This window comes from Carassius auratus, chromosome 49 (genome assembly GCF_003368295.1).
Source record: "Carassius auratus strain Wakin chromosome 49, ASM336829v1, whole genome shotgun sequence".
NCBI classification, from domain to species: Eukaryota; Metazoa; Chordata; class Actinopteri; order Cypriniformes; family Cyprinidae; genus Carassius; species Carassius auratus.
Window position 1 is genome coordinate 2,388,665 of NC_039291.1, and position 23,698 is coordinate 2,412,362.

At 36.4% G+C, this 23,698-nt stretch overlaps 1 protein-coding gene across 1 annotated transcript in view; it reads left to right on the forward strand.

Annotated features, from left to right (window-relative positions):
* The window catches only part of LOC113066033 (phosphatidylinositol 3,4,5-trisphosphate-dependent Rac exchanger 2 protein-like), a 103,721-nt gene that overhangs the window by 50,168 nt on the left and 29,855 nt on the right, over window positions 1-23,698 (forward strand). Inside the window, exons 14-25 of the mRNA XM_026237612.1 lie at window positions 581-656; window positions 1,175-1,247; window positions 3,531-3,673; window positions 4,038-4,130; window positions 7,134-7,282; window positions 7,515-7,600; window positions 11,276-11,412; window positions 12,122-12,239; window positions 13,197-13,381; window positions 15,381-15,542; window positions 18,902-19,121; window positions 19,268-19,475. Coding sequence (XP_026093397.1) covers window positions 581-656; window positions 1,175-1,247; window positions 3,531-3,673; window positions 4,038-4,130; window positions 7,134-7,282; window positions 7,515-7,600; window positions 11,276-11,412; window positions 12,122-12,239; window positions 13,197-13,381; window positions 15,381-15,542; window positions 18,902-19,121; window positions 19,268-19,475 — 1,650 coding nt within the window. The remainder of the gene's footprint in view (window positions 1-580; window positions 657-1,174; window positions 1,248-3,530; window positions 3,674-4,037; window positions 4,131-7,133; window positions 7,283-7,514; window positions 7,601-11,275; window positions 11,413-12,121; window positions 12,240-13,196; window positions 13,382-15,380; window positions 15,543-18,901; window positions 19,122-19,267; window positions 19,476-23,698) is intronic.

A 23,698-nucleotide genomic window follows, 5' to 3' on the forward strand; every position in this document is an offset into this window, starting at 1 on the left:
GTTTAATGATTTATTCACTGATTCATTCATTGGCTTTAGGTTGTGACAAGTGACTTTTGTTGACTTCATTGTTCATTGATTTGTTTACTGATTTGTTAAATGGATTTAGGTGGTGACAAGTTTTTTTTGAGTGAAACATTGAATCATTAACTCAGTTCATTAAAAATAAGCTATTAACGGATGAAAAAAGATTTGTTCTGATTAATTCAGGTTCGTTCACTGATTCATTAATTGGCTTTATATGGTCACAAGTGTCTTTATTTGTTCTGATTCATTTAGATTTGTTTGTGCCACTTAGCATGGTCAGCAAGAGCAAAATATGCACAGAGAGTCTTTATTCGGTCCATTATTAGTATGACCCCTGTGCAGCCATAAAAGAAATTCACGGTAAAGGAAATATAGAGAAGAAACAAAAATAGAGAGGAAAGGGTTGTCGTGATGTAAGAGCCAGAACAGCTCTCTCAAGAATTTTTCAGCCAAATGCAAGTAAGGGAAAAGGTTCAAGTTTAGCTTGAAATGTGTGTAAAGAGGAGAATTCTTTTGAACTGTTCAAGTGAAATGTATCTTGTTTTCCATGCAGGGATAAGGATTATCATCTACGAACATATAAATCGGTGGTGATGGCCAACAAACTGATAGACTGGCTGATAGCACAGGTAAGATTTGAGTATGATTGTTCTGGAAATTGATATTGTTTTATAGACAGATTGACATACATAGGAAATGAGACAAGAGGAAAGCATGGAGCAAAAGTGGTAGCTGTTTCCTAAAATAATCCAGGATAATCTCGGAATATGCTGAGGCAGAAGAACTGTTCCAGTAAACTAATGTCCAGCCACATAGTCTAATTCTGAGCACTTAAAAACAGACAAGTCATCATGAGAATTTAAGTTTTGATTAAATTTGAAGTGTGATTCAGAGATTAAGAGGCAACTTTCATATTCAATGAGTGTTCAATGAGATGAAGCGTAGTGTTCGACTATGAAATTATTGCCAGGCAGTCAAGTGACCTCCAGAGTCCCTTCAGAGTTGTCACACTTCGGTAACCTGACCACAGTAGTGTTTGTGTGAATTAAATGTGGTTTTCTTTAGCTCAAAGGCAAATGAGGGTGTGACATTTTGACCACTTGTAAGCAGACAAAGAGGTTGGCACTTGTCTCTTTCACTTATGAAGGGTGACTGCCGAAACAGAGAAGAGGCGCTGATCTTGGGGGTGGAGCTGTGTGACAATGGATTCATGCATCATGGTATGGTAGCTGTTTATGTTATTGTTTCTTTTTTTTATTTCCTGTCTTTGTTTCTGTGTGTCTGTCTGATTCTACCTTTTCTTTTTGTCTCTTTGACATTGTATCTGTCAAAGTTGTCTTTGTGTGTGCGCGCCTTATCTTAACTCATCCCAAAAGTGTCAACCAGGATGTTTTATGCGTAAATCATAGAAACGTAGTGATATTTAGATTATAAAACAACAGCAACAATGTAAAAAAATACAATTTGCCAATGGGAAAAGGGAAATAAACTTCATTCATTTTATTAGGAGTGATCTTTGATTCATCTCGGTGACTTCTAGTGAGTCCATTCACCCAAAAGATTCGTTCAGATTCATTTAGTGATTTAGGTGCATTCAGTGATTTAGTCACTGATTAGTTCTATGGCTTTAGAGAGTGAGAAGTATTTATTTGTGTGTGTGTTTTGAGTGAGTCATTTGTTCTAATATTTTTACTGATTTATTCATGGATCATTCAATGATTTGTTTATTGATTATTATTATTATTTGTTATTTGTTCAATGGGTTTATAGGTGTCTTTTTGTGAGATTTGATTATGACATTGAATCAATAACTCTAATAACCTTAATTATAAGATAATAGCTATGTTAACAGTTGATTTTTCTCAGTTTGATATGTGTGAAATTGATGTTTTTAGAACATTTTTTTGATTAAAAGCATTTTTTGTTGTTGTTGTGTATGGGCTAAATTACACATTGCAAAACTTTTCCTCTAACTGGATTGATTCCTTTAACTAACAGCCTTGACCTTCTCTACAATCCAAGTTTGACTGGCTAGTTGTCATGGCAAGCGTTTGTTTACAGGATCCGGGTCTCATTTTCAGGGCACTCGATGCCAAAGTCCAGATCATGTTTGTGTGACTCATTTATAGTCTCCCAACAGCCTGCAATTGAGTTTCATATGCGGCAAACTACCAACAAATTTATAGAATGTAATAACTTGACTGACTATGCTTTTATTTTTTTGGCCTGGTAAACGACCATTGCATTCATGCATTTAAGATGTTTACTTGGTTATTTGACAATCAAAGGTAATTCAGCTTTATCTAATGCCTACAGAAGTCTAGAGAACATTGGACCTCTTTTTTCTCATGGGTGGTATTTTTATATTACAAAAAGTGAAGGGACTGTTTAAAGCCCTTGTTGCCGGTGTGACAGACTGTTTCTTTTCACGGGACCCACTTTCCCTAGAAAAGGCTTCCCCTCTGAAACTCTCTGTATGGCTCTTGTCATTCCAGTACATTTTTGTGTTACCCTCTTCTGTGTAGTTCACAATTTCAATTTACAAATCAATTAGATTCTCATCTGCTGCATGACAGGCTGCAGCCAAAACATAATAAGAAATTAGTTGCTATAAAGTTGCTTCTTGTTCTGTCAGTTATAGAATACCTTTAATCATTTCTGTGAAATTAAATTAATGAAATGAATAAGTTAAGTGAAATTAAATTAAGTAGTAGTCAAATAATGTTTTTTTTTGGTCACACTTTATTTTAGGGTCCAATTCTCACTATTAACCAACCATTAACTATGACTTTTAATAGTTTATAAGGTAGTTGTTAAGTTTAGGGTATTGGGTAGGATTATCGATGTCATGCATTATATGTACTTTATAAGCACTAATAAACAGCCAATATGTTAAAAATAGACATGCTAATAAGCAACTACTTATTGGTGTGAATTGGACCCTATCCTAAAGTGTTACCGTTGTTTTTATATACAAAAATGAGATTATAGTAATAATATAATCAAATATAAAATTATAATTTTTATAATTAAAAAAATATAAAAAAGTATATGAATATTAAATAATGTAATATTAATGATAATAATAATGATGATGATTTCAAATCATAATAATACTATTTTATTTATTTTTAATTCTTTGTTAATTCTTTAATTTAATACATACTGTGTATGCAGTGTGTAATACAATCAAAGGATATATACAATCAACTTTTTTTCAGGTTCAATGATTTATATTATATATATATATATATATATATATATATATATATATATATATATATATATATATATATATATATATATATATATATATATATATATATATATATATATATATATGAATTATATTTAGACAGAGTTTAGCATGTGAAACTACAGTACATGTACATTTACCAAATTCACGTCAACTATCTGATTTTAGGCTTGCTGACATTTAGCATTTCTGAATGAGCATCAGGTATAATTCGTCCTATAACATATTGTTTTTGTCTCTTCTGCAGTTTTGGAAAAAAGTGAATTTAAGGATGAGCCTCTTCTGTTTCGTTTCTTTGCTGATGAGGAGATGGAGGGTTCCAACACCAAACACAAGCCCATAAAGCATGATCTTAAAATAGTGGAGAATGTCATCGCCAAGTCGCTGCTGGTGAGAGATGTCGTCTGTAATCGCCTACAGCTGATGGCACTTACAATAGCGCACGTTGGCTTGAGCCCATGTGGTTTTCATCCACTCGCATGGGGCTTTTCTGTTTTGGCACATAAAGGGGGTCTGAACTCAGGCCAGCGCTGACTCTAGAGTCTTCACCAGTAATTATGCTTGACTGTTTCTAAACCAGCCTCTCATTACACTTAAACATGAAGTCAACTGGGTTGACAGTTTGGGCACATGAGAGATTGAAGTTCACGTTCTAAGAGCAGCTCCAAAATATTAATTGTAATAAAATGTCTATGCATGACAAAAGCAAAGCTACTAAGTCATGATAACTGTGAAATGTGTACTCTGATTTCAGATAAAGCCAAGTGAAGGGGGTTATGGCTTCACGTTAGAAGATCGAAACAGAGTTCTCATCGTCAAATCAGTGGAGAAAGGTTCTCATGCTGAGGTGCGTGTGTTACCTTTCTGTTAAAGGAATCCTATTTTTATTTTTTTGAGTTCCCAACAAGTTTTGCATCAAGACCCAGATTTTAATTTAGGAATGAAGTTGTGACTTGAGTTGTTTACCAGTATTTTTATTGTACAAAAAAGAAAACTGTCCTTAAAATGATACAATAAAGTAATAAGCCTTAAAAATGAATGGTTTAGCTGTTTAAAATCATTATAAATAGTAGCTTCATTGGGCTTTTATAAAATAGTAACTACATATACCTGGTAGGGTTTCAAAAACAAACACACATCCATGGTTAATAATTTAATGATACTGGTAACATTTGTATCATGAGATAATTGAGTAAATTGAAACCCACTACTTATATTTAAAAATGTTGTGCAACCTTGTTTGCATATGAAAAGTGTTTTCTCTCCTTTGAAAAGCCTTTTCAAGTTGCATTCATAACTATTGTATGATAATTTAGCATAGTTTGTCCCTGCTCTCTTTCAGAACATACCTGCAGACTGTTTTTGGGTCACGACCCAATATTGTGAATATAAAAGATAGGTTTCTCCAATGTATTTCCAAGCATAGTAAAATTAGAAAGAAAAAAAAAACAGTGGTGAGGGGTTTAATGAGAACATTTACACACCTGTTGTCAAGCTAATCTTTTCATTTGTTTGTGCTTGAGCAGACCAATTAGGCATTCAAATATCAATTAAAAACCTTAATTAGTAATTAACACTCTCCAATTGAACTTGCTTTCCAATTTAATGTTTGTGGGCTTAAATCACAAATACACCTCAAATCACACCAGTCTTGAGGTTCCCTTTTTGTGCTTTAATATATTTGATCTGTTAGATTAAATGCTGGTAAATGTGGTCAAGAAAACTGACTCGGTTCTGACATAGAGAGAGTGATGCTACCCAGGCCTCAAGTAACTTGTGCATCACAGTACGGGTGATGCATTGCATGTGGATCTGTTTCCAGTGTGGAGCAGAGTGAAAAATAGGCAATAAAATCCAGCTGTGCACTTACAGAGATGAAGAGCTGTCTCATAAAAATAGCACAATGGGCTTTCGTGTTTGTAACTGATTGAAAGACAGTGATCAAGAGAGAGAGAATAAGATAAAGAGCCTTAATAATAAGAGAAAAGTGAATGAAAAAGGGAAAGAGGAAGAGGAAGCAACAGAAGAAAAGGGAAAAGCTGCCCAAAAATGTTTCTCATTGCAGAGGAAAAACATGATCTGGGAACAGAAGACTGTGCATTTTATTGTAAAAGAAGAATGGTTATATTTATAGCTGTCAAGAGACGTTTCCAATCCATTCAGTGTAGCACAGAGTGAATGAATTACATCCACTTGAAAGCTCAGAGCAGGAAGTTGCATATATAGATGAAAGGATTGAACCCTCCACCCGTGAAAATGAAATTTATCTGTGCATTCAGCCACCCATTCATGTACATACATACATGATATATATATATATATATATATATATATATATATATATATATATATATATATATATATATATATATATATATATATATATATATATATATATATACACACACTCACCTAAAGGATTATAAGGAACACCTGTTCAATTTCTGTTTTCAACAATCACATGGCAGTTGTTTCAATGCATTCAGGGGTGTGTTCCTGGTCAAGGCAATCTCCTAAATTCCAAACTGAATGTCAGAATGGGAAAGAAAGGTGATTTAAGCAATTTTGAGGGTGGCATGGTTGTTGGTGCCAGACGGGCCGGTCTGAGTATTTCACAATCTGCTCAGTTACTGGGATTTTCAAACACAACAATTTCTAGGGTTTACAAAGAATGGTGTGAAAAGGGAAAAACATCCAGTATGCGGCAGTCCTGTGGGTGAAAATGCCTTGTTGATGCTAGAGGTCAGAGAAGAATGGGCCGACTGATTCAAGCTGATAGAAGAGCAACTTTGACTGAAATAACCACTCGTTACAACCGAGGTATGCAGCAAAGCGTTTGTGAAGCCACAACATGCACAACCTTGAGGCGGATGGGCTACAACAGCAGAAGACCCCACCGGGTACCACTCATCTCCACTACAAATAAGAAAAAGAGGCTACAATTTGCACGAAACTCACCAAAATTGGACAGTTGAAGAATGGGAAAATGTTGCCTGGTCTGATGAGTCTCAACATTCAGATGGTAGAGTCAGAATTTGGTGTAAACAGAATGAGAACATGGATCCATCATGCCTTGTTACCACTGTGCAGGCTGGTGGTGTAATAGTGTGGGGGATGTTTTCTTGGCACACTTTAGGCCCCTTAGTGCCAATTGGGCATCGTTTAAATGCCACGGCCTACCTGAGCATTGTTTCTGACCATGTCCATCCCTTTATGACACCATGTACCCATCCTCTGATGGCTACATCCAGCAGGATAATGCACCGTGTCACAAAGCCTGAATCATTTCAAATTGGTTTCTTGAACATGACAATGAGTTCACTGTACTAAAATGGCCCCCACAGTCACCAGATCTCAAACCAATAGAGCATCTTTGGGATGAGGTGGAACGGGATCTTTGTGCCCTGGATGTGCATCCCACAAATCTCCATCAACTGCAAGATGCTATCCTATCAATATGGGCCAACATTTCTAAATAATGCTTTCAGCACCTTGTTGAATCAATGCCACGTAGAATTAAGGCAGTTCTGAAGGTGAAAGGGGGTCAAACACAGTATTTGTATGGTGCTTTGGGAATAATCCTTTAGGTGAGTGTAAATATTCATATATATGACCTCAAAATAGTTATTTTCCATATGTATTTTTATTCCCGTGATGACAAAGCTGAAATTTCAGCAGCCATTACCATCCTTCAGAAATCATGCTAATATGCAGATTTGAATTTTTATTATTATCACTGTTGAAAACAGTTACAGTATGCCGCTTAATATTTTTGTGTAAACTGAATTTTGGAACAACTACATATCTAGATTGAGAGGTTATTTGATATTCCTGTGTGTATCTCGTGCAGATGGGTGGTCTGGAAGTGGGGAAAAAGATCTTTGCTATTAATGGGGACCTGGTCTTCTTGAGACCATTCCACGATGTGGAAAACTTCCTAAAACAGTGCTTCCACAGCAAACGTCCCCTCAGAGTACTGGTCAGCACCAAACCCAGAGAGTGAGTAGAAAACCTCTCATCTTCTGTGATCCGAGGATTCATAACACCAGACAGATTGTCTATAAAGCCTGATATCAATGAAATAAAGAACCTGCCAGATAAACATCCTTTTATTGATAGATATCACCTATTTAACTGCAACTCAGAATACACAATATGCTTGAAACAAAGGCCGGAAAATGTGCTGCATTTGATGAACAAAATGATGTCTGTGTGTCTATCTGCTCCACAGGACTGTGAAGATCCCAGACTCTGCGGACGGATTGGGCTTTCAGATCCGGGGGTTTGGCCCATCTGTGGTGCATGCTGTTGGCAGAGGTAACAGTCAATATAGAGAGAAAAACTAGGCTGGGCTAAAGGAAGTTACTTGCGCCCTTTAAATCCTACTATGTTTTTTGAACCTCAGCTGGATCACAGCTGGAGCTGTAGGTACATGACTTGACTTGAGCCAGACTGAGAAGAACATCACACACACACACTCACACACACACACACACACACACACATATATATATATATATATATATATATATATATATATATATATATATATATATATATATATATATATATATATATATATATATACACATCTATAGAGAGAACAAGCTGCACAGCTCTCACTTCCTGGTGCATCCAGCGTGCATTCTCATCAAACATGGTGAGAGACGAATGAAAAAAGAAAAACAATCCAGCTTGCACTATCACTTCTGAAGAGAATGAGAGACAATCCTCACTTCACAACAAACAGAAGCTACTTGCATCCAAAATTTGTTATTTAAAAATTCTGATTCTGAATGAATGCAATTAATTTGATTGATTTTTTTTTTTTTTTTTTGGAAAGGTACCATTTATCCGAAGGGCTTGAAGGGTTTTGCTGATTCATGTGGAAGTTAGCAAGAATGTAAAAATATGTTGCCATGGCTAATTTATTTTGGCCGCTATTTGGTATTTTTCCGTTATCGCTAAATTTTTCAGACTGGCCGATAAGCGTCAGATGGTGGCGCTTTTATTTTGACATTGCTGAGAACCTGGTCTTTCTTTGAAAATTATGATTCCTAGTATACACAAACGTGCTAGATTACTGATTACACTGCTGGTAAAAGAATTGAATTCATTTTTTTTGTGGGTTTTTAATGTCTTTATTTGTGAACAATACTATGTTAAGATTACATGATAAAAGAATCAAGAAGTTCCTCTAAAGTATGAATCTGTTTGTTTTACAAATTAATTTTTGTATCAAGTGCAATTTATTTAAATTTATTCATAAAAAAAAAAAAAAAAACTTTGTGGAAATATTATCTAAAACACATATACATTCAATTGCATTTATGCATGTGTTATTTACTACTTTTAAAATTAAATTAGTGTGGTATCATATAAAGCAAATTAATATTGCCCATCAGCTAACCTCTCCTCTAAGATATTGGCATCGGGCATCAAAACAAAGGACACAACTTCAAACCAACTTAATCAGTAAAATATCACTAGTCATCCAGCTACATTAGAAAGGCTAAAGTATTTTTGATGGCTAACGTGTCTGGCAGTAATTGGATAACTAACATAATGTGTTTGTGATGTGTTTTGCTAACTGTAGTAGAAGTTAGCCAAGAATGCTAACATTGCTTACAGCATCTTTATCAAATCTGGGGTGCATCTCAATCAGCTCCCTAGTTCAGTAGTCAGGGCACGGATCAGGGAGTCTGCCATTTTTTTTAATTTATTTTTTGCTAAATCCTTCCAGTGCACTGGATAGTTCACTCCCTGAAAAATCCAACAAAGCACCACAAAAACTAGGGAACATTGTTGCTCACTACGCTCCCTTACTGGAAATTATGTCACATTTCTGAAGCGCAAAACATAAACCAACATGAGCCAACTTGATAAATATGATGACACGATAGAAGACAAAATGTCTTGTTAGTATTTTACGACAATACATCTGTAGGACGTTTCCTATCAGATGTCAAAAAGACGATATACTGATTCACGAACTCGGGAGCAAGGGAGCTGATTGAGAAGCACCCCTAGTCTACAATCTTGGCTAGCAAGATTGTGGTGACGTCAACAAGCTTTTAGCTAGGCTTTGCTTGAACTTGAACCAAACTAACTAGAATAAATTGTGGAAGGTACAGTATGGACATATATGCTAGCGTAAGCAAGTCTTTTCAGCAAGTCTTTGTGGTGATTGCTGTTATAAGCTCAGTGGGGAGTTATGATTATTATTATATTAAATTTATGCATTTAGCAGACGCTTTTACTCAAAGCGACTTACATTGCATTCAAACTAACAGTTTTCTCCTAACATGTGTTCCCTGGGATTCAAACCCCCAACCTTGCACTTGCTAACACAATGCTCTACCACTTGACCTTCAGGGACACCTTATTACCTAATTATTACCCTGCCTAATGTGCTTGCTTGTTCTTAAAATTGCTTTTGCCTGAGTTTGGATGACTATAAAAGTAAGAGAGCATTTGCTCAGAAAAAAAACAAACAAAACAAAAACAAACCTTTGCTGAGTCAAGACTTTGGACCATAAAGTGTGATTAGAGAAACACAGCAACCTTTTACAGAGGAGTGCACCCTTGATACCGAAATAGATATTCAGTTTAAGGCCTTGTTCAGGAGATTATGCAAAAAACTATGAATATTTAGCCTCTGCAGTGAACTTTCAAATGCTGGCTTAGTCTTCAGACAACTTTTTAGGAACCACACATTGACTTCAGATAAACAGGTCACGATTTAACTGAAGCTTTGCTAACCAGTCATTTTACAGTTTATAGTATCACCTGCTGTAATGCAGAAAGGGGCGCCCCTGCCAAGTGACATGGACTATGAAAAAAAAAATTGTTACTACAGAGAAAATCTGGGCCATTTTTCATGCTCTGCTTATAGATTTAAGTAGCTATTTATGGGTGTACTTATGAGATTGCGTGTTTCAGAGATGGTGTTGAATAATGTTTACCCCTAACTCATTGTTTATGCACAATAACATCTATTCAATTCAGAAAGCTCTGTTCTAATAGTGAATCTCACTGTCTACCAGCTACATAGGCAGATTCCTTCTAAAGCAGTACCCTAGCCAGTATGCAATCTTACATTGGGGAACAACTTTACACTCTACAAATACATACATAACACTACAAACCCCAGATAGCACACGTGCGTCTGCAAGATGTCTGATAGGAAACGTACTATAGATGTATTGCAGATGAGCAAACACTCTAAAAAACACAAATACAACGCATACAAATATTGAGTAAAATGCACAGGTGAATCAATGCATTAGGAGCATGCTGCTAGCTAACGGCAGCATACTTAGCATAACAATGCATAGCACATACAAATATTAAACAGTACACAAAAAGCCCTCAGAGGAAAATTTGAAGTTTGATGTGAGCATGTTGTTATGCTAATAACATAAAGAACATAAAAATATTGAGTGAAACTTTATTTTTTTGTAATAATGTAAATTGAATAGTTTTTATCTTCAGTACTTTTCAGTACTGAATGCTTCTGATTACCGTATTTTTCGGACTATAAGTCACACCTGAGTATAAGTCGCATCAGTCCAAAAATATGTCATGATGAGGAAAAAAGTTGCACTGGACTATAAGTCGCATCTATTTAGAACCAAGAGAAAGCATTACCGTCTACAGCCGCGAGAGGGCGCTCTATGTTTTCAGTTGTAGACTACAGGAGCACTGAGCAGTATAGAGCGCCCTCTCGCGGCTGGAGACGGTAATGCTTTCTATTGTTTCATTTCTCTTGGTTCATTTCTCTCGGTTCATGTCAAATTAATCTTGATAAATAAGTCGCACCTGACTATAAGTCGCAGGACCAGCCAAACTATGAAAAAAAGTGCAACTTATAGTCCGGAAAATACGGTACTTAATATAGTTAGCATTGTCCATCATTTTGCATTCTGCTGTTTTATGCTAGTTGTCTTAAATTTTTGACAACTATATCTTATCTCTCCTGTTTCATAAAAGGCACAGTTGCCGCAGTCGCAGGCCTTCATCCAGGTCAGTGCATCATTAAAGTGAACGGCATCAATGTGAGCAAAGAAAGCCACGCCAGTGTCATTGCCCACGTCACAGCCTGCAGGAAGTACCGGCATCCCACACAAGTAAGAGTACAAACATCTCTCAGCCCCTCCATGGAAATCTCTATACTCCTGACCTTTCTAAATAGTAAATCTGGATATAAAAGCACTACAAAGCATATAACAGAACCATTCGCGATCCTGTCCGGATCATTAACCAGCATTAAAACCAGTTATGGCTTTTCTTGCAGAACAGGGCAGGGAAGAAGGCCAGGAAGCTGGCTGGGGTGTGAGGGATATGGGTTAAGGAATGGGCCAGGGAGGCCTGTTTTGCAGGGCCATAAAGTACAGGCTTGGCACAGGCTGAAGTAGGACGTTGTGGTTGGCACACTGGCTGGACTCTGGTTTCCATCAGTAATGGAAAAAAGAAAGGGGGTGCCCACCCTCCTGCTGAGCAGGGATTTGCGGCCCACCATCAAGAGGGAGGGAAATGTAGGGGAGATGCTGACAGAAGCAGAGGTGGGGTGGATGTTCTTTAGTCTGTTATAAAGATAAAGGCACATATAATGGCATATGAAGGCCCTTATATACAGTACTATATGAAAACATATAAAAGCCCTGATATACTCAGCAAAGTTGTTTTTCATTCTACATTTAGGGATAAAGATGAAACCACATTGGTTCCATTTTGGGGAAATTCTTCAAGCAAGAAAAGGCTGGTGTGTGATTAACTTGCAATTCTTGTTTTGAAAGCAAGTTTGTCTGAAATGTGTTCTATTGTCCCTTATTGCAGCAAGACTCCATTAAATGGGTGTACAACAACAGCGAGAGTGCTCAGGAAGACCACCAGAGAACCAATCAGAAGCCCTCCGCAGGGGAGAAGGGAGATGTGTTTGAGTGTAAAGTTGAAGGTGCTGTTACACACACCAGTGCAAACACATACTGTACACACAAGTACACACTTTTTCATTCCCCCACTCTAGTCTGATATTTTCTCTTCTTCTTTGTTCTCTGAGACTAACTCTACAGTCTCACATCAGTGGCCTCATACATGATTCGCAGGACATGGAAACAACTCATGTCTCATGGTTTATTGACAGCATATATTTTTTATTTTTTTGTAAATGTAGTCAATATTTTGTAATGACTTATTCTTAATTTTTTATTAAAATGATTTTCTTTAATTAAATATGCTCAGTATTTAATTTAATTTAATTTAATTTAATTTAATTTAATTTAATTTAATTTAATTTAATTTAATTTAATTTAATTTAATTTAATTTTCATTTTCATTTTCATTTTCATTTTCATTTAATTCTTGCCTTCATTCACTCTTCATTCACAGTCCTAGTTCAGTAGAAATCACAAGAAAAACCTATATCTAATTTACTTTGTGTATAATTAAATTGTTAAATTCATTGACAATGAAATAATGAAAATGTGATGGAAAAACTGTAACACAGTAAAATTCTATAAAAATGAAATTATCATGATCATATTATCACATCTTCACCATTTTTCATTCATTATACCTTTAATATTTTAAAATATATTTTTTTAGCATTTCTGCTTTTTCGTCAGTAAATTCACTGGCAAGATAACACTGCTCTTAACCTTAACTGACCCAATAAAATATAAATTGGAACTTATTTGCTTCATTTAGTGGTGTTAGTCTGGGTTAGAAAATAGCACTAAAGATTTGCATTTGTATATGTAAAGATTTTTGGTATTTTGTTATTAAGCAGGAAGCAGATTTGGTGGTCTCTAGATGAGCTCCAGCCATTAAAATATTGTCTTTGGATTATTTATGTGCTTTTGATCTGCTCAGACTAGTAACATTGACCCAAACTGGTGTGTGTGTTCAACAGAAGTCATGGACAAGTTCAACACCATCGCCATAATAGACGGAAAAAAAGATCACGTCAGCCTGACGGTGGATAACGTGTATCTGGAGTACGGCGTCATGTACGAGTACGATAGCACGGCTGGGATGAAGTGTCACGTCTTGGAGAAAATGGTGGAACCAAAAGGCTTTTTTAACCTCACGGCCAAGGTAGAATCACAAGAGTCATCCCACAGACACACACCAGTGAATTAATTCATAAAGAAGCAGAGGAGACGACAGGGATTGTCTTGTACATTTGTAAGGCCCTCTTCACAGTTCATGCGTAACACACAACCACTGATAGAAGCTGACAGCAGAGTATTTTAAACGAAGTGTGTGTGACAAATGAAAGTGGTCTTTACGACCCCCTGCTGTGGAATAAAAGGATAAACACTTTAAATCATAGAGCTTGTCACTGTGTGGAGACTATGGAAGGGAAGAGATATAAATGACTCGGGTGCAACTAAACTATTCCTCTTATAAACTTATTTTTTCTGCTAATTTTTTCCACATGAATTTTACTGACTCTGACAATGTTTTCATTCGACCCTTCCAAAAATATATCTAATATAACTTACCCCAAACTTTTGAACTGTAATATCCAATTGGCAATCAAGTATTGTCCTGTTTAATAACACAGAATTCTTGATTGTGGTTGGTGGATGTTTTTGTATTTAGTCCGCCAAGTTTTGTGAGTGTTGCTGGTTTCGTGTCTCATTTTGTAGCGTCAGCAAGAGAGTGTGAGAGAAAGAGATATGGTTATGTAAAGTGTGATATCTGTTGTTGATTATTAATGTTTGCTTGAATATGTTTAGCATTGCATGCAGCATCCTGCAGTGTGTGATCTCAGCTGCTCTCAATAGCTTTTTATCACGCTTATTTACAAATGTATGCCATATTTCATTTCCCTAAAAATGGATTCTCTTTGATTTACAATCTGCATTTATGAACCAACAGCTGTCAGGAAAGACTGTTCGTTGTTCTGTTGCCAAGCAGTGGAGGCGTCGCAGCTTGATAGTGACGTCTCAGAAACGCACGCTAACGGGACTCTGATGTATTGACATGTTCTACGTATTAAGAATCTTTTGTTTTTAATTCCCTTAACTGCCAGCAATTTCAGCCTTATTACAAACATCTGCTTGGGTAGGTCTGCACTTCCTCTGAGAAAACTCCCTTCAGATGATTTTTCATATTTCAGTGCTGTTAGGCAGATTACATGCAATTGTTATGGTCACAGTGTGCTCTTAAATTTAACCTTTCCTCCACAGTCTCACAGGCAAAGGCTGCTCTCTCTTTTGAGAAAATAATTCTACCACCATGTATGTAACATTTATTTTTTGTTGCCCTACTGTTCTTGCAAAGACAGCGGTAAACGTGGTATTTGCCAGTAAATCATAATTATATTATATACTCATTAAATACTTATATTATTATTATTATTATTTTTTTTTTGTAATTCATTTCAGATATTTAATTTTGTATTTAATTAATTTATTTAGAGAAAAAAACATTATTTTTAATTAGGATTTCTTTTTTATAAATTCAGTTTTGGATTTAAATAACATTTTACAGATTTTCAAAATACGTTTATGGCATTTTTAATTTTTAAACGTTTCATAAATTTTATTTTAAAATTCAAATTCCATGAATTCAGTACATTTTGTGAATAATAAAAACTCATTAAAACGAACTTTTTTTTTTCACTGATTGTAAATAAAATCACCCCTGATTGTGTAAAGTAACATGGCAACTGCAAAAAAATTGATGAATAAATAAATACATACATACATAAACTATTTATCTTGTGCTGAGGGCATGTGTTGCTTTTTTTTAAAGAATGAACTGGGAACTCGTGGTTACTGCTTATTGTGTTGGAACATGAATGGCCATAACTGTATAAAACACTCCTATAATGCGTCACATCTATTCTTGTTTTTACAGTCATACAACTATTAAGAAAATATTGGTTGGATGCAGCACACCCCTGCAACAACCTCAAGGGACCATTTCCCTGTTTTGGGAAATGCACGTTTCAAACTCTTTTTTGCTCACTTTAACTGTATTACTGACAGAGGAATGCTGAAAAGCACATCTGGTATATGACCAAAGACCTTTTTTTTCCCTGACAAAACTCATTCTCTGTGTCTCTCTTTGTGTGTTTTGTCAGATTTTAGAAGCTTTGGCCAGGAACGATGAGCAGTTGGTGCAGACTTGTAGTCGAGTGAACTCCAGCACAGAGCTCATCTCTGAGGACCTGCAGACCAGATTCAGTGCCATGTGCGGCGAGAGACTGGAGCACATCAGTCGAAGAATCACCAATTACAGGAAGGTCAGCAAACATTTTTTCTTACAGAATGAAAAACAGGTCTGGACTCGTTACTCACTTGGAAAAACTCATGGCATGGCATTTGTAAAGCATAACTGTGCTGTGCCTTTTTTTTTGTTTTAGCAAAGTATAATAGCAGATATAAAATGAGTCGAAAAATAAGGAAAGGATATAATTTAAAAAAGCAATTCTGTGCACCTAAAAGTGAAAATATTGTCATTATTCACTCCTGTCTTTCTTTCCTTTCTCTTTTCCATTCGCTGGGTGTGATTGAGGGCAAATGCTAATATTATTTGAACATATATATATATATATATATATATATATATATATATATATATATATATATATATATAAAATTATTTTATTTTTTTACATATTTTAATAGGCAAGGCAAGTTTATTTATAGCACATTTCGTACACAATGGTAATTCAAAGTGCTTAACATGAATATAAAACAAGCAATTTTAAAACTTTGGAAATTATTTAAAAATGGACATATAATGAATGTAAAGTTAAAAATAGAAAATTATTTTACATAAAATACAGTGCAATTGGTTTGGACATCACACAGTGCTCATTCAATAAATGCACAGCTAAACAGGTGAGTTTTGAGTCTAGATTTAAATGTGACTAGTGTATTAGCACATCTGATCTCTTCTGGAAGCTGATTCCAACTGCGGGCAGCATAGTAACTAAAGGCAGACTCCCCTTGTTTTGTGTGAACACTTGGTATTTCTAACTGACTCAATCCTAATGATCTGAGTGCTCTGTTAGGTTTATATTCTGTGAGCATATCTGTATGTAATATATTTTGGTCCTAGTTCATTGAGTGATTTATAAATGAGTAAAAGTACTTTATAATCAATCCTAAATGTAACTGGAAGCCAGTGTAAGGACCTGAGGACAGTGTAAGGACCTGAGGTGTGATATGCTCAGGTTTTCTGGTTCTAGTCAGAATCCTGGCAGCAGCGTTCTGGATTAGCTGCAGCTGTCTAATGGTCTTTTTGTGAAGGCCGGTAAGGAGCCCATTACAGTAGTCCACCCTGCTGGTGATAAAGGCATGAACAAGTTTCTCTAAGTCTTGGCTGGAAACAAAACATCTAATTCTTGCAATGTTTTTGAGATGATAGCATGCTGATTTAGTTACTGATTTGACATGACTGCTGAAACTAAGGTCTGTCTCCAGAATCACACACAAGATTCCTGACTTGATTTTTGGTTATTTGACCCCTAGAGTCAAGGTATGCATTCACCTTAAAAACTTCATCTTTGTTTCCTTGTTTAACTGAAGAAAGTTCTGGCACATCCAACTATTCATTTCACCAATACATTGGCAGAGGGAGTCAACGGGGCTGTAGTCATTTGGAGATAAGGCTAGGTAAATCTGGGTATCATCAGCATAGCTGTGATATGCAATTTGTTCTAAACAGTTAAAAAGTGTTTAAAACCGTTATCATTTCTTTTGTAGTTTTGTTTTCTGCATTATCTATGTGAATATTAAAATCCACTGCAATAGCAAAACAGTCAAACTCTGAGGAAATCATTGATAACATTTCTGTGACCTCTTCAACAAAGGCTGGAGAGTATTTTGGAGGCCTTATATATTCAAAAGACAAGTACTGACCAAATGACACTTGCTTGCATTGATAGACATCTTTAAATAGAGCAGTTACCTGTACACCTCCACCTCTCCTAACAGTTTCGTTTAGAAACAAAAAAATCCAGATTGTCAGTGGTTATAAAGTAATTGATTAGAAATTATATTTTTTAGTGAGCGAATGTTTAAAATGCTAACTTGATGGCAGTGCTTTGTGTCTTTACATCAATCTTAGTTTGATGCATAATAGGCTGCAGATTAGATAAGTTTGCCCTTCGGCTTGAGAATGCCTTAGTCTTTCTATCACATGATAAAACTGAAATAGAGCAAGCTACAGGCACACTGGGTTCCTGCTTCTTCTGTAAACATTTGTGAATGTTGTGAATAATATTTTACTTATTTTTATTTTCTACCTTTATCATTATTATTTTATATTTTTATTTTTGTTTTTGTTTATATTTTTATATTATTTATTTAATACTTACTATATTATTACTATATATATATATATATATATAGTATATATATTTTGATACCATAAAAGTTGGATAAAATTTGTGTTTTTTAATTTTTTTTTTTTTTTTCTGATTAAGCTTGATGACTAAATCTAATTGGTAATGCTGGTTCTAAAAGACTATTGTAGACACCTGCACACCCACATCCAAAACTATATGCTATATATCCTGGTGTTTTTAGCGGGGTGGATCTTATTTTATGTTTTAAAAACTATTTTCAGTGTCTTGATACATTTCTCTAGTTGGTGGCCTTTAGATGGCTGCAGCTAAGAAAACTTAGCTTGACTTGTAGTACTTCTATTTAGGTTACCGGACAGGAAACCGTCCCACCCTGTCCTTTTTAACACCAGCTGGCCTTGATTGATGAAATATTTGAGTCCGCCAGTACCAAGGGAAACAGGCTTGTGCAAAATGTAATTTTCAATTTCCATCAGCTGCTCTTATTTAGAGCAAGAAAAGGAAAATACGTCTAAATAGCTCTAAACATCCCATCCCGTGGCATAATTTCCCTTCTGCTGCATTCTCAGTAGGGCCCTGTGAGAGGTCTGGCAGGGTCTGGACGCCGGACACTGAAGCTCCCCGTTTGTCAAAGCTAGCCAGGAATGAGGGAAGTCCAGTCTAATGGGAGGCTACGTGTTCAGAGCAGCTGTAAACCGTCCAGAGTAGTCCGTGACCACAGCTATTCATGAGCACAACCATAATCGTTATGTCATTGTTGGAAAAAGGCAAGGTTCAAATCCCTGCTCAATGGGAGCGTTGAGGTCTTGTCAGCCTGTCACTGAATCAATTACATTCTCCTGTGCCTGAAGCTGTTACTTTGAATGCAAACAGTTTAAAATAGTTATAATTTCAGGTGCAATATGGATCTATTCATGAATAGTCTTGTTTTGTAAATAAATGACCCCTATATGACTGATTTTCTACATGTGTAAAAAGGACGTTCCTTCTGGAGAACAGTGATTGAGGGTACAAACTGACTATGCACTTGATGAATGACATGCTGAATAGCCCATTTTAAGCCACCCTTAGGTGGTTTGCTAGTCTTATCTGGCTTAACAAGGTCTCCTAGCCTGGTCTTACTGGTCTTCTTACATAGCCAAGCTGGTTTTAAGTTGGTCTGTCTGTTCTTCCAGCACGATAACATTTGCGTTCAGCTGATTTAGCTAAGTAGTTTTACTCACACATTTAGCGATTTTTCTCAGCATTCGACCCTTGGCCTACTTACACTAATGCCTCTCTGCTTTCAGTTTTCACGGGTTTTGAAGAACAGGGCCTGGCCCACATTCAAGCAGGCGAAGAGCAAGGTTTCCCCTCTACACAGCAGTGACTTTTGCCCCACCAACTGTCACATCAACGTAATGGAGGTGTCTTATCCCAAGACCACTACTTCTCTTGGAAGTGCCTTCGGAGTCCAGCTGGACAACAGGAAAAACACTCTAGAGAAAGGAGGCCGCAATTCAGAGCAGGGTGAGTGAATATAGAGTCCTAAATGTAATGTACAAGCCGAGACTGTGCATTACAGAAAGCAAAGGCCAGTTTAAAGACACCTATGAAATAAATATTGGGTTTTAGGTCATGTCTATTAGCTTTTCTCTGCTGGTGTGTGATTTCAGGCAAGCTGAACCCCATGGTTTATGTCCAGCATAGTATCACAAGCATGGCCGCCCCATCAGGACACAGTCTTAGCAGGGCAGAAGGTCACGGTCTGCGCTTCCTGCTCCGGGAGGATGAACTGCTCACCCTGGACGCCTATCACAAAATGCTGACAAAACTCACCACTGTCGTCAAAGAGATGGAGTCCTACACCACCCAGATTCACGAGTATGACATTTTTATTTGGTAACATCTTTGTTTCTTCATATGAAAATGTTCAATGCATGCATATATACTAGCTTGCCTTTTCAGCTTAGTAAAACACCGGTCATAAAAATTTGATACTTAAACTGACAAAAAAGACAAGTTTTGAAGTGAATCAAAACTCTTTAAAGGCAAACAGACTTTAAACAGCCCTTTGTTTCAAGAGAACTCTATAACTCAACACAAAGGGAGCTTGATTATTAGAAAAGTATTATCTTTCATCGGAGGAGATCCTTCATTGTGGTTTATGTATTATTCTCTTTATTCTTTTGTTTGTGGGCTACCCTCGAATGAACTGGTCTACCTGGTTATCATGCTTTTAAAGTCACAGAAAGGGTGGAAAGAAATCAGAAAAACGAAATCATGACTTAGGTGTTCGGTGCAAAACAACCATGGCTAATATTAGTGATGCAGTGAATATGTAAACATACCTCGATCAAGAGGTTAGACAGTAAATATTATAAATAAATAAATAAATAAATAATGATTTATTATTATTATTTTATTAAGTGTGCTATTTTTTTGGAAGCCCATTAACACCTTGAAGGAAATGGGGCACTCTGAGGCCCTTATTCCAAAATGTAAATATGAAAAAAAAAAAATTAAATAACAAAAACAAATTGCTACAAGAGCACTGAACTAAAAAAGAAAACTGTAAATGTCACTCTCACTAATTTGCAGAGTGGCACAAGCGACTAACAAGACTGCATTACAGAGCTCCTGATTCTCTTTCTTTCTCTTTCCCTCTCTCCTTTCCAATTCTATTCACACCAAATATAGTTTAAATAATAATAATAATAATAAATCTAATGTTCTATCAGGCTTTTAATTTTCATCATTGCACGGACATCACTTGCTCAGATTCTCGATGGACATGATGGCAATTACAGCTAGTCTTGATCTGCGGTGGGGCGGCACCTTTCACTGCTGCTGCCATATGCTTGTCAGTGTCGATTGCTGGCTGAAGGTCTATGATTGTACTTATTGGCAAGGCCGTCCTTGATCTGGTGGGGAGATAATGACCTTCCTCACAGCCCTGGGCAAGAGAGAGTGCTGTAATGGCTGCCTGGAGGCGGTTGACAGACAGCCATCCCTATCATGCAGTAATAATGGGGCAAATAGCATCCGAGTAGCTCACCGGAGCCGCGTCCGGAAGCCTCTGACTCCACTGTGATTAAGAAAAGCATTGACCTCTACAGATGTTGAGGCTGAAGAAAAGACTAAAAGAAGCAATTTATGAAGAGCTATGAAGTGGGTGGTTCAGAAAGACTTGGGCCTGGCGTTTGTTGTTACTGTATTACTGTCTGAAAATTCTGTTATTATTTATCACCACCTTCATTGCAAACCTGTATGACTTAAACATTAAAATGTTAACATTTTAAATATGACTTCTGTACCTGGAAAGGTCATGTAAATTAACAAAATCCTACAAAATTCCACATTTTACTACTGTAGTTACATGCTCTATAAGATATTATTAAGTAGAAATTGTGATTAAGAAATATCCAGTAAATCACAAATGACTGGAAGGGTCAATCAATTGTTTAAAAATGTGGAAATTTAAATATATAATAAAGTGGACATAACACACACAATTTCTGCTAATCTCATGTTAATCTTGAGTACCTATAGCGTAGTGCTGCATCCTTCATATCTCCGAAGAGTCTTTAGTTTGAGCTGTACTGATTCTCTCTGAAAACAGTCGAGTTCTCTCCTGGAGGCGTGTCATGGGCGGAGCTAAATAGTCTCAAGCATGCAAAGCTTTTGCACAGTGATCGTCTGCAAGCTGTTACTTTGAAATAAATAAATAAAACTTCCGTAACCCCAAAATGAAGCATGTTGATGTTCATGTTCTCTGGGAGAAGTGTCCAAACAAGGAATCCCACCCTTTATGAGGTCATACAAGGACATACTTGAAAAAAAAATCTGAAATTTTTGTGAACCCTGAACGTCCAATTGGTTTTTTGAGACTTTGGCCTTGTTTAACATGAGAATCAAATTCTTTAGCATTGTAAATAAGTCAGAATATATGCAATAGCATTAGACATCCCCTTTAAGCTCCTAAAATGTAGATTCCTGAAATGTAATTAATTTTAATCATAACAATTTAAGTTAGTAATAGGACTTAGGATTTCCCACAGATTAAAATAAGTTTCCTAAAATGTATGTATCCTTGTTTCTTAACAGATGCTCCTAGTGTTGTTTTTAAAAATAATTTGTATTCCAGATGCATCACAAATAGGTTTTAAAACTGACTTTAAGTGGCGTTCACATAAGCAGCTCTTCTCTGGACAGCTTTTAAGAACATTTTAGCCAAATAAATCATGTGCTATAAAACCCATATTACATTCTGTTCCTCTTTTTGGCTCAATTTCTGTACTGTCCTAAATGCAGATGTTCCAAATCTGTCTTCTCAGATGTTTTAGATCTGTTTTAGAAGAGAGTGATCTCTTTTGTGTTTGAAAGTGTGACTTGACCAGAAGTCACATTCTGATTATAGTTGAAAGTGCTGAGTCAGCTGCACAACATTAAATACATGTAAAGAGCCTTATACAGTATGTCACATGAAAGCACTCATGTATAAAGGACTGTAGGCAGAGAGAGACCCATGGACCCAAACCAAGATCTCCCCTGCAGACTCATCATTGTTTCCCTCCTCCTCCACTTCTTCTCACTTTGATGCTCAGTGCCCCTCAAGGCCCCATGCTGTGCACACTTTTCTTATTAAGCTCCAGCCAATAACGGTGCTGGGTGCTCTTTTCCATGGTGACAGAATGGGACTCAATGGTGTCGACCTGTCTGCTTTGACAGGAGTGAACATTGTTATAAACCGCAAAGTTGGAGAACTAGGGCAGCTGAAGAGGCCTTTGGGCAATCTCACGAGCGAGGTGTCGCTAGAGACATTCCTCAGTTTCTCACTCACAGAATTGGTTTGGGTCGAAAGAGATTCTGTCAAGGTTTTGTTTACTGTTAGAATAGGATGAGAATTAGAGGTAAGGTTTGCACTTGTAAGGGAACGTATTGCACAAAAATGTTCTCTTTAAAAGAACATGGAAGGGGTTTTCTGAAACTCAAACAAGGTTTGACATGCTAGTATGTTCATGTGTGGAGAGACTGGGCCTCAAAACCAGACTGAAAATATGGCTTAAATGTCCCCATGTGTGAGAATAAGCATCTACATTTTCTTCGCCGTCCTCTAGGAGTAGAATCTAATGACATTTTTACTGTTGACACAGCTTTATATGCATGTTTTGATGTTATCCATATTTTGAGGACCTCTAACTTCCTTGAGTTGTTGTCTGGAAGCCAAGCGCAAACAGGTTGGGATTCTGTTTGGCTCTGGACATCCTCACGCATTCAGAACTCTGACACGCTTTGCCTGATCCTCTCGAAATGTTCCAAATATAATATGAAACCATGCTAGGCTTACAAGATGTTAGGGTTTGGGAAGTGACAGCTAGACAAATCGATGCACAGCACAACAAAAACAAATAAAGTTGAAAGTAACGGAAAAATGCACAACACAAAGGAAATAAGCCACAGTGGAACAGAGGAACCCACAACATAATAGAAATAAAACATAAAACAAATGAGCCTAGCACAGTCTAAAGCAAGCCATGACACAATGGAAATAATCCACAAACAACAGGATTAATACAGACAATAAATAAGTAAAATTAACTACAGAGTCCTGCACATGACAGGCAAGAAAAAATAAATAAATTGTGCGCACAATTTATTAATTCGTCCCCTCGATGTACTAAAACGTGCGCAGAATTACTATTGCGTTCCCTCTATTTGCTATTGCGTTCCCACGTTTTAGTACAGTGAGGGAACCAATTAGTAAATTGTGCGCACAATTTAGCCCATTTTTTTTCCTGCATGTCATGTGCGGGGCTCCGTAATTAACAAAATATTTTAAAAACAATGTTTATACATTTTTTCTTATAAATGATATAAATTGTGCATTTTATTTCATTTAATTTTATTTGTTGTGCCTTATTTCCATTGTGTTTTCAACCGCTAGTATTTGTTGTGTTATCCACCCCTAATTCACTGGGACAGAGTCGTGGGGTGATGTGTCCTTCCCTCTGTTTATGCGAGTCGTAAATGTGTTTCTGGACGTGTAGAGTCTGACTCTTTTATTGCATATAGATTGCAGTGTGATTAATGTGTGATTAATCTTT